Source organism: Lissotriton helveticus, chromosome 5_1 (assembly GCF_964261635.1).
Source record: "Lissotriton helveticus chromosome 5_1, aLisHel1.1, whole genome shotgun sequence".
In the NCBI taxonomy this organism is placed as follows: domain Eukaryota; kingdom Metazoa; phylum Chordata; class Amphibia; order Caudata; family Salamandridae; genus Lissotriton; species Lissotriton helveticus.
The window spans coordinates 1,642,996,954-1,643,011,911 of record NC_136065.1 but is presented as its reverse complement, the minus strand read 5'-3'; the positions used below and the strand labels follow the sequence as shown (position 1 = coordinate 1,643,011,911).

At 46.8% G+C, this 14,958-nt stretch overlaps 1 protein-coding gene across 2 annotated transcripts in view; it reads right to left on the bottom strand.

Annotated features, from left to right (window-relative positions):
- Positions 1-14,958, bottom strand: part of LOC144755681 (Fc receptor-like protein 5) — a 303,522-nt gene that overhangs the window by 86,967 nt on the left and 201,597 nt on the right. For both annotated transcript variants that reach the window (XM_078644853.1, XM_078644854.1), the window contains one exon: positions 1,258-1,554. In XM_078644853.1, the coding sequence (XP_078500979.1) occupies positions 1,258-1,554 (297 nt within the window). The remainder of the gene's footprint in view (positions 1-1,257; positions 1,555-14,958) is intronic.

The window sequence follows — 14,958 nt, the reverse complement described above, 5'->3', positions numbered from 1 at the left end:
GTGGGCATATAGCTGTTTTTACTGCCTGTCACCTCCAGGCACACACTGACAGTAAGGGGCAGTAAAAGAACAATAATGCTCCCTTGCCAAGAGAGATGACTCCCATGGTGAGCGGCCCATTTTTGTTTTCAATTTTAAACACAAAAACCCACTTTGGGTTGAAAACATAAAGTTGGAAACTTTGCTGTACGGCTCTGTCATTTTTGACAGACCTGTAGGGCAAAGTTCCAACGCCTTCACAGGAACCGCTTTGAAGGTGCTGCTTGTAAATGCTAAACATGTCTGCCGACCCAACAAACATTTCTAAATATGGCAGTCATAACCTCCACCAGGGCAAAAGAGTAATTTACTCCATTGCCCTGACAGAAAACATCCAACCACCAAGAATTAAATTGGGCACTAAGTCGCAAGATAAAACCTCTGACTGGGTCAGACCTTTGTTGGTTTATCTGACCAGGGCTCCATCTCAAACAGCCTCAAATTCTGGTAAGACTCTGTATACTTTGACCATTGACTATCATTGGTGCCTTGCATTTTTTGCCACTATTTTTACTTGAAACCATAAAAATTCATATCTCCCGCTCTCCTTATTGGACTTTTGTCATTTCTGTGTAATTTTGTTCATTACATTTGACTCTATTTTATACATTGAAGTGGGATTTTTATTATTATTATTATTTTTTTACTGTTTTGGTACCTCTAAATATTTTCACTTTTTCTGTAAGTTAAATTTGCCGGTACTTTGCCCAAGCTACTAGAGGTTGAGCTTAGGTTCACATGATTGAAATCCTTGACTGAACATATTGAGATAGTGTCTTTATTACTTGTGGGGCCTCAGTCCAGCCCAACTAATAAAACAGTTTTTCCCAGCAAGTATATGCCCTAATATTTTATATATGTTTGCGTGTTGCAGGGGGGTTCTAGTTGAGGGTGGGGGGAATTTGGAGGGGGTTTAGTAAAGGCTGGAGGGTTTCCAAAGTTTGGAGGCATGGTCCAAGGTAGACACCCTTGGGGTTGGAATCCGACGAGGTAGCATGCATGACCGTAGCTGTGTTGTCTGTGTAGGTCGATGGTTGTACATATCTGGAGTGTAATCAGATCATTGTTCCTATGTCTATGATAAGTTTTACTCCTTTGTAGATGTCTACGAAATGCTACATGCCGCCTCTGTACAGATTGCTATAAATTCCAATAAAGATATATTAAAAAAATAATGTTTGTATGTTGCACCAATAGTTAATTGAAAACACAGCTCACCCTGTACTGTGACCTGCACACTCATACTTGTTGGGGAACGCAGCTTCCGTCCGCGAACATCCACCTCATGATAGCAAGAATAGTTCTTCCCATTGGAGTCCTGTGCCGACGTCACCTGGAATGAATATGCGTTCCGCGTCTTGCTGATGTTGTGTAGGATCTCACTGTGGCCGGTAGTAAAGTGTGCAGTGAGGTTCATGTGCCTGGTGCGCGGTAAGCACTGCAAGGTCACAATATCACCGTCAGCCACCTGCCCATCCAAGGGAATCAGCATGAGGATTGGTGGCAGCAGAGGTTCTGAAACCGGAAAAGAGATGTTAAAGGGATTAACATGGAGGTTCGCCATGTACTCCCATGACACAAATACAGAGTGAGGAAGACATAAAAAAGTGCAAAGAAGCAACACATTTTCTCATTAACCAGTTTCAGTGCATTTAAAGTTGAGCCCTACAGAAGCATAAACAGTCTACAGAGATCCATTACTCTCTTTTATTAAAGTTTCTCCCTTACTATCTCAAAGCCATCCTGTTGTGGATGATGAGATAGGTTTTATCCTCTTAAAGAAAGACTTGATCTGAATTTCTTCTCAAGTGTTAAAAGGCAACCCGTTCTCGATTGTAAAACAATGACCATTTCTTTAATCGTTATTGTCACTTGCTCATTAATAGACTACATTGTTACTCAACCTCATAGTACTCATTTAAATTACCTCAAAATGAAGACACATTGAATGAAACCCATAGGTATTCAAGGTAGAGATTAGCAGATTTTTCACAAATCTGTGTAGGACTTTTAAGTGGGTCGGGTACCCCCAGGTCTTAGACCTGGCAGTAACTAGAAACGGACATTAATTAGAATTAGTACAAAAGGGGGTGGTGATGGACGGGGCACAGGGTCAGACTGATTTGCATATAGTCATGTCTGAACTTGGGTGGCAGAGTGGGCTAAAGAACGGTGATGGATTAAACCCAGATCTTTTGACTGGGTGTGAGTGTTTGATTGATTCAGATGCTCCGTCCATCACCACCCCCTTTTGTACTGCTTTTGGCTGCCATTTGTGTGGCAGGGTATGCTCAGACGTGAGTCCCTTGCTCACTTTGCCACTGGATTCAAGCAAGCCGGGCTGAAGACGGCTGGAATGCCAGAAACCGGTCCTCAGAAACTTGTTTCCGGTCCAGGGAAGATATGGCTTGGCAGTTCGGGCTGGACTGTTCCCATGAGGCACAGGGTCAGACTGATTTGCATATAGCCATGTCTGAACTGGGGTGGCAGAGTGGGCTAAAAAACAGTGATGGATTAAACCCAGATCTTTTGACTGGGTGTGAGTGTTTGATTGATTCAGATGCTCCGTCCATCACCACCCCCTTTTGTACCACTTTTGGCCGCCATTTGTGTGGCAGGGTATGCTCAGACGTGAGTCCCTTGCTCACTTTGCCACTGGATTCAAGCAAGCCGGGCTGAAGACAGCTGGAATGCCAGACACCGGTCCTCGGAAACTTGTTTCCGGTCCAGGGAAGACATGGCTTGGCAGTTCGGCTGGACTGTTCCCATGAGGCACAGGGTCAGACTGATTTGCATATAGCCATGTCTGAACTGGGGTGGCAGAGTGGGCTAAAGAACGGTGATGGATTAAACCCAGATCTTTTGACTGGGTGTGAGTGTTTGATTGATTCAGATGCTCCGTCCATCACCACCCCCTTTTGTACCGCTTTTGGCCGCCATTTGTGTGGCAGGGTATGCTCAGACGTGAGTCCCTTGCTCACTTTGCCACTGGATTCAAGCAAGCCGGGCTGAAGACGGCTGGAATTGCAGAAACCGGTCCTCGGAAACTTGTTTCCGGTCCAGGGAAGACATGGCTTGGCAGTTTGGGCTGGACTGTTCCCATGAGGCACAGGGTCAGACTGATTTGCATATAGCCATGTCTGAACTGGGGTGGCAGAGTGGGCTAAAGAACGGTGATGGATTAAACCCAGATCTTTTGACTGGGTGTGAGTGTTTGATTGATTCAGATGCTCCGTCCATCACCACCCCCTTTTGTACCAATAATTAGAATTAGACATTGAAACAGGTCTCTATCGAGCCATACATTCATGTCCTTGACTCTGCAAGCGAAAACATTAATCGATTTCTAAGCAATAAATGTAAAAAGCATTAAAATATTCCATGTAAGCAATGTAGTCCCTGTTTATATTGTGCATGTCTCACTTAATCTTTTATTCCCTATGTGTGTTTGCTTTTTCAGGGATGTTGTATTTCTCTTGTTCCAAGTCTCCTCCGTGTGTTTAAAACAAGCCACTATGGAGAGGTCTGGAGTTGAGGATGAGAGTTTCTATCAGTAGGTTTAAAAGGTGCACAGAATACATGGTCCTTCAATGCTTGGCATCTCTGCAGAGAACACATAGTAATTGTGTTGTGTGCCGTTGCAATTGTGATTACATGCAACTGTGTGTGATGGAGGTGCACAGTTGTTAAAATATTGACGAGGCAAAAGTAAAAGAAAATGTATTTCTAACAAGTGACGCGCTGCCCATTTACAGGGCTTCTAGTTAGCAGCCACAAAGAACTAGACTGTTAACTATCAATATGTCGGCCCAAAAAATCTAAACAGAGCAAGGTAAAGCAGAAAAACAACCCTCATCAACTTCCGCATACTCATCCCACCACAGCACAGCACAGCAGAAGCACTATTGACAAATATTCACAATGGGACTTGAACAAGGTCTCAGAAGCATCCAGGCCTTCCAAACTCCTACACATCAATGAACTGAGGAGCACCAAAGGCACGGCCATCTTATCATGTCTGCCCCTAACCTGGACCAGTGTCCAGGGACCCTGCTCGTTTTCTTTACTAATTGAACTTGGAGCTTCATAATTTAAGTCAAGTCCTCACCTTGATCAAAAGGTTGCTGAGACCTTTTGGAGAGCAGGAGAGTAGGTATATTTAGAAACCACCCCCAGTCCGAGTGTTCCCTGGTCCCCACCCCACCTAGTTCTACTGTGTCCAGCTCTATTTTTCCATTTGCCCCCTCTTAACAATTCCTATACATGGTTTGCCTCAATACCAGGTTCCTGAGTAGAAGAACACTAACATTTATATAACCATCTGTTGTTCATTGGGGATTTTAACAACCCTCCTGCAAATTCCAAGGGCTAATAACTAATTGACCTCATGTCTTCTTTCACTTTCACACAACAGGTTCAGTTACCCACTAATGCTAAAATGCATAATCTGGAATTGGTAGGGTCGCCCAACACACCTATCAAGAAGGTGTCAGCCCTCCCTTGCATATAGACGGATCACACCTCATCAAATTTAAACATTTCTGAGGACCGGCACTGCATTGAGTAATGCATGCCTGTAAGCAATTTGGTTCCTGGATGAGGGGGAGGAACCTCTCTCAAGCAGCAACCAAAATTCTTCTCTTGGGGAAGTCACAAGCAAACCATACATTAATCTCTGCTTCATTTTCAGGTAACTTTGCACAGAGCAGTCAGGCTTAACTAAGAGGCAATGTGTAAAGTATTTGTGCAGCACCTCAAACAGGAGCCTCCAAAAGAGTTAGAAAAATATTAAATGTTTAATAAATAAACAAACCAGAACAACAAGAATCCTATTACAAGAATTGGATATATTCAATTTTGGAAAAGATTTTAGTAAAATAAGGTGTAAAGAGCCAACTGTGGATATCTAGTTGCACCGGACCAGGATGATGTCACAATTTCAGGCCAACTGCAATGGAGTTCAGGCCAACAACATGCACCAGTTAGGCCTGCTCAGCAAAGTATCTTTAATCCTGGTTTGTAAAGTGTTGCGAGGATCCACGTGGAAGATGCTTGGCGCAGCCGAAGTGATGCATCGATTCCGAGATTCAGCGAGTCTGTGATATGAGGTCCAGCTGTGAGGTCATTAAAGATCCCGTTCATGAGAGCTTGAAATGCAAAGTCCGGAGACGGGGATGCATCGCACAGTCAGGGCAATGTGTTGGTTCAGAGGAGATGTGAGGCTGCAATGCAAATTGGTATAGCCGCTGAAGCTGTTGTCCATGAGAGATGCGAAAGCCTGCGCCAAGGATGAATCGCACAGCAGTGGTTCTGATACGGCACTGAGCTTTGATACGATGCGGGGTTCTTGGCACCAGTTCCGATTCATGCAGCAGCGGTGATGCATCGGTTCTTCCCAGGGTTGCGCAGGCACAGCAGAAAAGACGTGTTGGTTCCACTGGATCCACAGAGGCTGCCAGAGCACCATAATCCCACTTCAAAGGGTTCAGGATTTGGGTGGCATCACTGGTCAGGGTAGACTCAAAGGTGGCTGATTCCAGATGCAGGAGTACGGTTGTCGGAGCCTTCTGTCTCTGAGGCGCAGCAGAGGAGAGGCGTCAGGTCCTCTGGATCCACAGAGGCTGGCAGAGCACCATAGGCCCACTTCCAAGGGGGTTAGAAAGTTCTCCTAACCACGTCTCAGTCAGCATCAAGCACAGCGGCTTTTCTGTTGCCAGGAGATCATAAATCTCCAGGGAATGCCGGCTAAGGGACCTAGTATTTAAGAGCATACACAGATGCTTAACACTATGTGCCTCCCTAGCTGGCACATGGGCGCACCTTTTCTGAGGCAGCCAGCCACAGTCAGGACACCGATTTTTTCCCTTATAGCGAGCTGGAAACACCTTACGACAGGAGCCCCCCATCCTCTGTAGGGACCGTAGCTCCAGCGCCGAATACTGGAGCATAATGATAGAAAGGACTAGAGAGGCCCAAAAAAAAGCCTGCCCAGCCCGTCGCCCTAGTCGCCTCCGGGACGCTGACGGGCGCAGACAGGCTGGACTCTGGCGTGACTCCGGCGCTGCGAAGGCGCACCCGCTGCGCGATCCCGCTGCACTTGCAAGGGAGCTATATGTAGGCGTGCCTCTAATCACCTGGAGCGCTAGTCCGCTCGTAGGCGACGCCCCCCTCTCAGCAGACACCACTCCAAGATGGCGCCCGATGCTTTTCCCACCCCAGAACCCGGACCCGCAACAATAGCGGTGGACACCAATTATAGTGCAGGTAAGGGGAGAAGGAGAGTCCTGCGTTAAAAACAGGGGAAAACGGAATGATAACAGCAAAAACAAATAACAAAAAGGTAGTTTTAAAAGTAGGCGATGTAAATAGCGCGAGGCGCTATGCAGCAATTTCGTTACCTTGATAGGGGAGAACCCTGGGCCGGTCGCCTTATGTAGGCGTGCCTCTAATCACCTGGAGCGCTAGTCCGCTCGTAGGCGACGCCCCCCTCTCAGCAGACACCACTCCAAGATGGCGCCCGATGCTTTTCCCACCCCAGAACCCGGACCCGCAACAATAGCGGTGGACACCAATTATAGTGCAGGTAAGGGGAGAAGGAGAGTCCTGCGTTAAAAACAGGGGAAAACGAAATGATAACAGCAAAAACAAATAACAAAAAGGTAGTTTTAAAAGTAGGCGCGATGTAAATAGCGCGAGGCGCTATGCAGCAATTTCGTTACCTTGATAGAGGAGAACCCTGGGCCGGTCGCCTTATGTAGGCGTGCCTCTAATCACCTGGAGCGCCAGTCCGCTCGTAGGCGACGCCCCCCTCTCAGCAGACACCACTCCAAGATGGCGCCCGATGCTTTTCCCACCCCAGAACCCGGACCCGCAACAATAGCAGTGGACACCAATTATAGTGCAGGTAAGGGGAGAAGGAGAGTCCTGCGTTAAAAACAGGTGAAAACGAAATAATAACAGCAAAAACAAATAACAAAAAGGTAGTTTTAAAAGTAGGCGCGATGTAAATAGCGCGAGGCGCGAGGCGCTATGCAGCAATTTCGTTACCTTGATAGGGATTGTCTTGATGTTGGGATTAAGTCTGGATTTCTTCAATAGTGCCTTCACCATGGTGTGTTTCCACAGTGGCGGTACTGGTCCAGTTGAGATAGAAGAGTTAATTAACTTCGGTAACACCGGGAAGACTACTTCCCCAGCCTTACTTAAACATTGAGGGGATGCCGGGTCCCGGGGAGAGACGGATTTTACAGAGGAGGAGATGTTCACTAGAGTGTCCATATCTATCAAGGGAATTTCCATGTGAGAGTGCTCACCCGTCACAGAGTCCTCCATAGACGGCAGATTATCAGGGGAGGCGGAGGGGGGGAGAATTGTAGACATCCTGAATCTTATTGGAAAATAACTCTGCAATTTCATCACACCATGCGGGAGAACCCTCATGGGGGCATCAATGAACGGTAGTTTAAAAAGATGCTTCGTAATTTTGAAGATTCCACGGGGGAATTTGATACTGAATTAATTCTTTCCTCATATTAGGATGCCTGTGCATCTTTCACTTTGGATTGATACATTTTTATGGAGTCCCTATATTTTTGTTCACATATTACATCATAGTCTCATCTCCATTTCCTCTCAAGTCTCTTGCAAGTTTGTCTGTACTCATGCAGATTGGGGGAGTACCACGGAGAGGGGTTATTCCTAACTTTTTTATGAATGCATTTCTTAGGTTTGACTAAGTCTAGGGAGGAATCGATCCAATTGTTACATTTGCCATTTGTGGCAGTGGGATTGGAGTCTAAAGTAGGCATTACATTTTTCAGAGCTGATTTCTAAGAGTCCAGCAGAAGGTTGGACCAGGAACGTTTCCAGCTACTGGTTGTGCCGCTGGCAAGGTGGGGTTTCAGGATATCCCAGGTGAAGGGGATCAGAAAATGGTCTTACCATGGCATTGGGATCGGGTCATCTCCTGAAAGTTCCCTACTAATAGAAAAGTTAGGATATGTGAGGTGTCATTTCTCATGGGTGGGGCCAGTGACATTTTGCTTAATTTGAATAGCTAGGAGATTCTGGACTAAGTCTGATATGTCTGGGTCCAAGGGATCATCAAAATGCAAGTTGAGATCCCCAGTAGATTGAAATTGAAGGGGGAGCATGCTAAATTGGTTACAATTTCTGGTAAAACTTTAAAAAGTTGTCCATGGGCTCCAGGAGGACAATATATAAGAATACCCGAAAAAGTGTAGATGGGAGAGAGCCTGATGACAAAGGAAACATTTTCACAGTCAGGTAAAATATTAGGGATGATGAAGCATTTAAAACACTCTTTTAAAATAATGGCAATGCCTCCTCCATTCCCCTGCTCCTGTTTCCTCCTCAGGATATGCTATCCCAGTGTGAGACATTGCACCAGGTCCGGTTTTGTCTCATTGTTGAGCCACTTTTCGGTAAGAAACAACACATCGGGACACTCCTCTTGAAGCAGAATGGAGATTTCAATGCTGTGTTTAGGTAAAGATATGCAGTTTAAAGTCAGAATTTTATAAACTGAGGGGGTTGCTAGAACCAGGCGGTGTTTGGGGTTAAGGAGTGGTTTATACAAGCAGTGTAGACAGCTAGGAACATCCATAGCTGGACAGATGAAGTGTAGACATTTCTCGCTGGTAGAGCCCCTCAATCTCCAGAGTTGCTCTGATGAGTAAGTGTGTTGACTTGTGTTGAAACAGGCAGGGGGTGACCCCTGGCCCCGGTCAGATGCAGACAGGCTTGCGTTTGGTGTGCCGCCGGTACGGCTGCTGCAAGTGTCCGCTGCGCGCTTCCACTGCGCGCTTCCACTGCGCATCGGCTCCATCACCCCTGTTTATAGCCGGAAGCCCTGAGTGATATTGGGGGAGACTAGAGTGTCTCACCTTCAAGATGGCCACAATGGAAGTGAGTGTAGAGCAAGGGTTAGCTGAATTTCAGCTGCTGAATTATCAACTTGAATCTCACCTGTCTGGCTATTCGATAGCATCGGGAGATTGATGTCCACAAAGTAATGTTGAATTGCCTCTTGCCCCACTATATATTTAGTCGCATACAAATGCTCATAATGCTGCAGAAAAACTTGAGGAATTTTTTCCTTATCAGTCACTGGGTTGTAATATTTCGGTAATTAGGGCCACTTCCTGTTTAACCTTAGTAGACCAGGCCAGCACCTTGCCTGACATTTGGCTCTCTTCATAGACTCGCTGCTGGAATGTCCGGGAACTATTAATTTCTTCTAAAATAAAAACTCCTTTAACTCCTGCTTAGCTTTTTCAAGCTGCCCTCCCACTGGCTTCTTTCCTCTGAAAAAGGCATTTTTCTGGAGCAAAGCAAAATTAACCGTCAACTGCAGTTCATCTATATGAGTCCTCCGAGTTTTCGACTGTGCAGCCATAAAGGCGATCACCTGCCCATGGACTTGCTGCCTTAAAGGCCTCCCATACTGTAAAGAGTTCTGCTGTGCCCTTATTGACCTTAAAAAAATCCAATATCCATTTTCTTGTATCGTCTACCCATTGTTGATTTGAAAGGAGTCAATTCATCTGCCACCTAGACCTCGTCCACCTAACCTCATCTATTTCTATTTCTACTTTGATCAATGAAAATGAATTAGCCCCCATTTCTGGTCCAGAATATTTCAAAGAACGAGATATTAGAAAAAGTCAATGTCGGGAATAGCAGGTATATTCTCATTCTTCCCAATGGACTCTACTCCATGGATCAATCTTGTGTGATTACATTGAATACTTTTTTAGGCTTCGACTTCTGCTGGTTTTTATTTTTATTCGAAGTATCCTTTGTCTAGTTCTGAATATAATTAAAATCACCTCCAAAAATAACTTTTCCAGTAGCCCCTCTAAGTATCTCATTGATCTTGACTATAGATGTAGGATCATTAACAATTGGACCATAATAATTAATAAAGTTTAAAGTATTCCCGTTTAGGCTTACCAAAATCCATAGCCATCTACCCTGTATATCCCTCTGTACTTGGAGAAATTCCTAATCCACCCTGACTAAAATATATAGCAACCCCCTTTACTGCAATACCTGATGCAAAAAAATCTTTAGAAAACAATTTAGGTATAACAAGCTTTGGAGTATTTGTTTTCAGACAAGTTTCTTAAAGAAAAAGAACTTGAGGTGAAAAGGAAACTAACCACCTTGTTATCCCTCAATACTTTTGTTAGTTCAGAACACCGTTTACATTGACCAAAATTATTTTTATTCCATTTCTATAATTCATACCTAAGTATTGTAATAATCCATTCAGCACAATAAACTATTTTCCCACCACCTCACTCCTTTGATTCTGCTCATTTTCTGCCCCTTTGCCCCCCAAACCGGCCTGCTTCCAACACCTCCCCATACCTAACCCTCCTCTGGAGATGGGAAAAGGCCCACTGGCCCATCTCCACCCTTCCCAAATGCCTCATCTGTGGGGTGCATTTGAGCTGTACCCTGGCTGTCCCCTACCCCATACCTCAAACCACCCCTGATATTTACATTTAATGAATCTTAACTCTATTTTATGGAAGAGATCTCTCTCAGCAGGTCCTGGGATTCCTCTATATTCACAAACATGTGAAACTTGCCTCTCACTATGACCCTTGGCTTCGACAGCTGAGCTATTGAACCCTGAGCGCTCTGTGCCTTGAAAAGATATAACAATTTAACAAATTCTTTTTGCCGACGTGCGGCAGCAGCCGACATCTTAATCGAAAAATGTCTCTGTGAATTGCTTTGAATAGTATCTGTTCTTTTAAACGGTAATTGGCAAAGTTAATTAAAATTGTTTGTGGTAGTTTTGCCTTCGGCAGAGGGTATGAGGGCACTTGATGTGCTCTTGTTATGGTGAGATCTCAAGTGAATTCAGGCAGACAACTCTTGTTGATAAAGGTCTCGATCCAATAAAGAGTTTGAGACCCTTCACTCCCCTCTGGGACCCCAACTATGTGCCGGTTTGCTCGCCGCGAGTGATTCTCAAGCTCCTCAAGTTTACTCTCAAGTGAAATTTTCTCCTTTGTTACTACCTTCACTTGCTGCTGTATGATGTTCATGTGATCTTCAAGATGTGCAATTCTTGATTCCGCCTCTTTTATCCTTGCTGGAAAAGTGCCCAATGCCTCCTCAATCTTTGAGAGGCGCTGGTGCAGAAAGGCTATTTAGTTTGCTTGGGATGTCTTGAGTTCTCTTATCTCATCTAAAATGAGATTCAGCATGGATTTATATCGCATTGTAGGAAAGTTTATTTTTCTTGAAGTTGTTCAGACAGGCTGCATTGGGGCCCACCAATTGTGTTCTGGATCCAGGCTTCCTGCCCCTGCTGTCCTATTGAATTTGAATTTAAAAACATTTCTACAGCGCACGCTTACCCAACGGTTTCATGGCGCTAGTGAAAGATCAGTGGATGGCAGCGGCAACGGATTTAGGGGAAGGCTTGAGTGAACAGGAAAGTTTTAAGATTTTTACGGAACAGGGAATACGAAAGGGAGGTGCGTAGAGCGATTGGGAGGGAGTTCCAAAACGTTGGGGCCAGGACAGCGAATCTCACTCCGCCCGACCTCTGCTTTTTAAAGCGAGGGATGGTAAGAAGGGCCAAGTGAGCCGAGCGGAGTTCTCTGCCTGGGCAGTAAGGTTTGATAAGAGAGCAGATGAATTTAGGAGCAGTGCCCGCTCTGGCTTGATAAGTAAGACAGCCGAGCTTAAACAGGGCGCGCTCTCTTATCGGGAGCCAATGCAGGGTCTTGAGTAGTGGGGTGACCCGATGATATCTGGGAAGGCCATGGATCAGACGGGCCGCCTGGTTCTGCACCAGTTGCAGACGGTGGATCATATATGCAGGGGCTCCGTTATAGACTATGTTGCCATAGTCTATCCGAGATAACACCATGGCCATCATGATGATTTTTAAGGCAGGGGGGGAAAAGAAGCGGGAGACCTTCCTAATCACTCTAAGGGAAAAGAAGGATGAGGAGACCACAGAGTTAACTTGAGGGAGAACCGAGAGCTGGGAGTTAAGAAAGATACCCAGGGTCTTCACTTTAGGAACCGGGAGTGGAGGGACACCAAGGGAAGGGGGCCAAAAGGAGGGAGACCAGGGACTGCAGCCACCTCCGGTCAAGACCAGTTCAGTCTTGTCCGGATTGAGTTTGAGGTGGCTGCAGTTCATCCAATCTTGGATAAGGGTCATGGTGGTTTGAACATTCAAAGCGGATGCAGATGAATGGGATAGATTGAAGATTAACTGGAGATCATCCGCATAATTAAATACGGTGACCTCCAGTTGCTGTAACATAAAAATGAGAGGGAAAATGTAAAGGTTAAACAAAAGAGGGGAAAGTGATGAGCCTTGGGGGACCCCGCACTCTACCTTGCGGGTGGCTGCTGCAAAATCAGCCAAATGGACACTCTGTGTTCTCTCAGCCAGGAAGGACTGCAGCCAACGGAAGGCTAGGCCCTCAACCCCCGCCGCCCTGACACGGTTAAGAAGAATGGTGTGATTCACCGTGTCAAAAGCGGCGGATAGGTCAAGGAGAATCAGAGCTTGCGGACGGTTGATGTCGATCCCGTCGCGCAGCTTGTCCATGACTGAAATGACCACCTTTTCGGTAGAGTGCAGGGGGCGGAAGCCAGCTTGACAGGGGGAAAGGCAGTGATTTGTCTCAATGTGAGTACTCAGCGTGGAGGTGATGTGAGTTTCGAGTACCTTAGCAAGGTAGGGGAGAAGTGAAATAGGGCGGTAATTGGAAGCAGAAAGGGGATCGGCGTCCAGCTTTTTCAAAATGGGGATGACAACCGCCGATTTATGTGAAATAGGAACGTGACCATGGATGAGGGAATCATTAAGGAGGGTCAAGGGAGGGGAAGGGCAGACTGAATAGATTTCCCTGAGTATGTTAGCGGGGGCAAAATCCTGAGGCGAGCCTGATTTGACCCGTTGAAGCAGGGGAACAAGGGTGTCAGTGGTAAGGAGTGGGAAGCTGGACAGTTTAGCAGAGGGGGGGGGGGGGAGAAGGATCCATGAAAGTGGGGGAGGGGAGGGGAATGTTGTGTTTAATCTTTTTAACTTTATCTATAAAAAACTCATTGAGCGAGTCACAGAGGAGTTGGGACGGGGGAGTGGTGGACGTGACTCTGGTGGAGGAGGCAAGCTCGTGGACAGTGGAGAAGATTTCTTTCGATTGAGACTCCGCAACCAGTATCCGGTGGGTGTAATATTCAGCCTTAGCTTCCAGAATGGTCTTTTTATAGGTATGCAGAGTGGCCAAGTAGATGGTTTTTAAGGCAGGATCGTAAGTTCTACGCCAGACTCTTTCAGCCCTTCTAGCAGCAAGTTTTTTCTCTTTCAGATCGGGGGTGAACCAGCGGTTGGCTGCGTGGGCCCTTTTTACTGAAAGGCGCCTGAAGGGGGCGAGTTCATCTCCAGCCCTCGTAAGCCAGTTGTTAATCGCGGCAAGTTGAAGGCCAGCTGTCAGGCCAGTAAGGACCGGGCAAGTCGTGGCCAGGGCCGAGCAAAGGGAGGGCATATTGACCTTGCCCCATTTCCGAACCCATGTATTTTTAGGAAGGGGGGGCTTGATCGGGAGTGATAGACCAAGGGAGAAGGTGATGGTGAAATGATCTGACCAAGGGCAGGGTAAAATGGTGGGCAGAGTGGATGGAATGTTTAGTGTCCAAATTTGGTCTAACGTATGGCCATGTTGGTGGGTGGGACTGTGGATAAGCTGTACAAAATTCAAATTTTCCATAAGGCTAGTGAATTCCTTGGACTGGGGGCTTTCGGCCGGGTCGGAGGGCCAGAAATTAAGGTCCCCAAGGACAAGAACAGAGGAGTAATTTACTACCAGAGTGGCCAGCAGAGTCTGAATCTCAGGAAGGAACGAGGGAGTGAGCTGGGGGGGGCGGTATATGAGGACAAAAGTAAAAGGGGCTTGCTGGGAGGTTGAACGAGCTACAAGAAGGTCAACGTCAGCAATGGGGGGGGAGGGGAGGATATGAAAAGTGATGTCCGTGCGGGCTATTAGCGCCACCCCACCTCCCCGTTTGCCGTCAGAACGATCCGCACGAATGGCGGAATAGGTAGATGGCAAGGCGGCAAGCACATTGGGGAGGGAGTCGGTCTTGAACCAGGTCTCCGTTAAAAACAGGAGGTCTGGTTTGTTGGTATCAAGATAATCAAATAGCTCATATTGGTGATTTACAGCGGACCTGGTGTTAAGAAGGGTAGCCGAGGTAAAAGGTTGTTGAGTAGGAGGGGCAAGGAGTGATGAGGGAGCAGGAGCGGGTATGGAGGCAGATGAAACGAAAAAGGATGCAAAACTAGGGGGGTGGGATGGGGGGGAGCAGTATAAGCCAAGATGTTGTAGGGTAGTGGTCGTGGTGAAATTTAAACAGCCAGGGGACCATATGAGGCAAAGCTGAGACGGGGTATAGGTGGTATAACCGACAGCGTCCCGTGCCCCTAGCCCCGGCTGGCCGCGGACGGGCGCAGACGGGCTTAACTCTGGCGCGACTCCGGCGCGCCTTCGTCGCGCCCGCTGCGCCCGTCCGCTGCGCTCCCGGAAGCACATTGCGTTTTGTAGCCTGCCTCCCCGAAAGCGCTGGACCGCTAACTCCGGCCAGGCTTCCCAAACAACACAGCCCAAGATGGCGCCTCGCCCTCCACTCAATCAGCACTGTCAGCTGCGGTGGAACGGGGCGAGGGAGGCCGCAGGAGGGGCAGTAAAGTACACAAAACGCAGTGAGTACAGTCCAAATTAAAATAGGTGCAACAGAAGTAAAAGTGACAGTTTTTAAAAAACGAAGGTGCCGGCATCTAAATCATGCCTGCGCACTCTGAATAGGCTCACAGCTTAACAGAAGAAATAAAAGAGCTTTTGGATTAAAATCCAG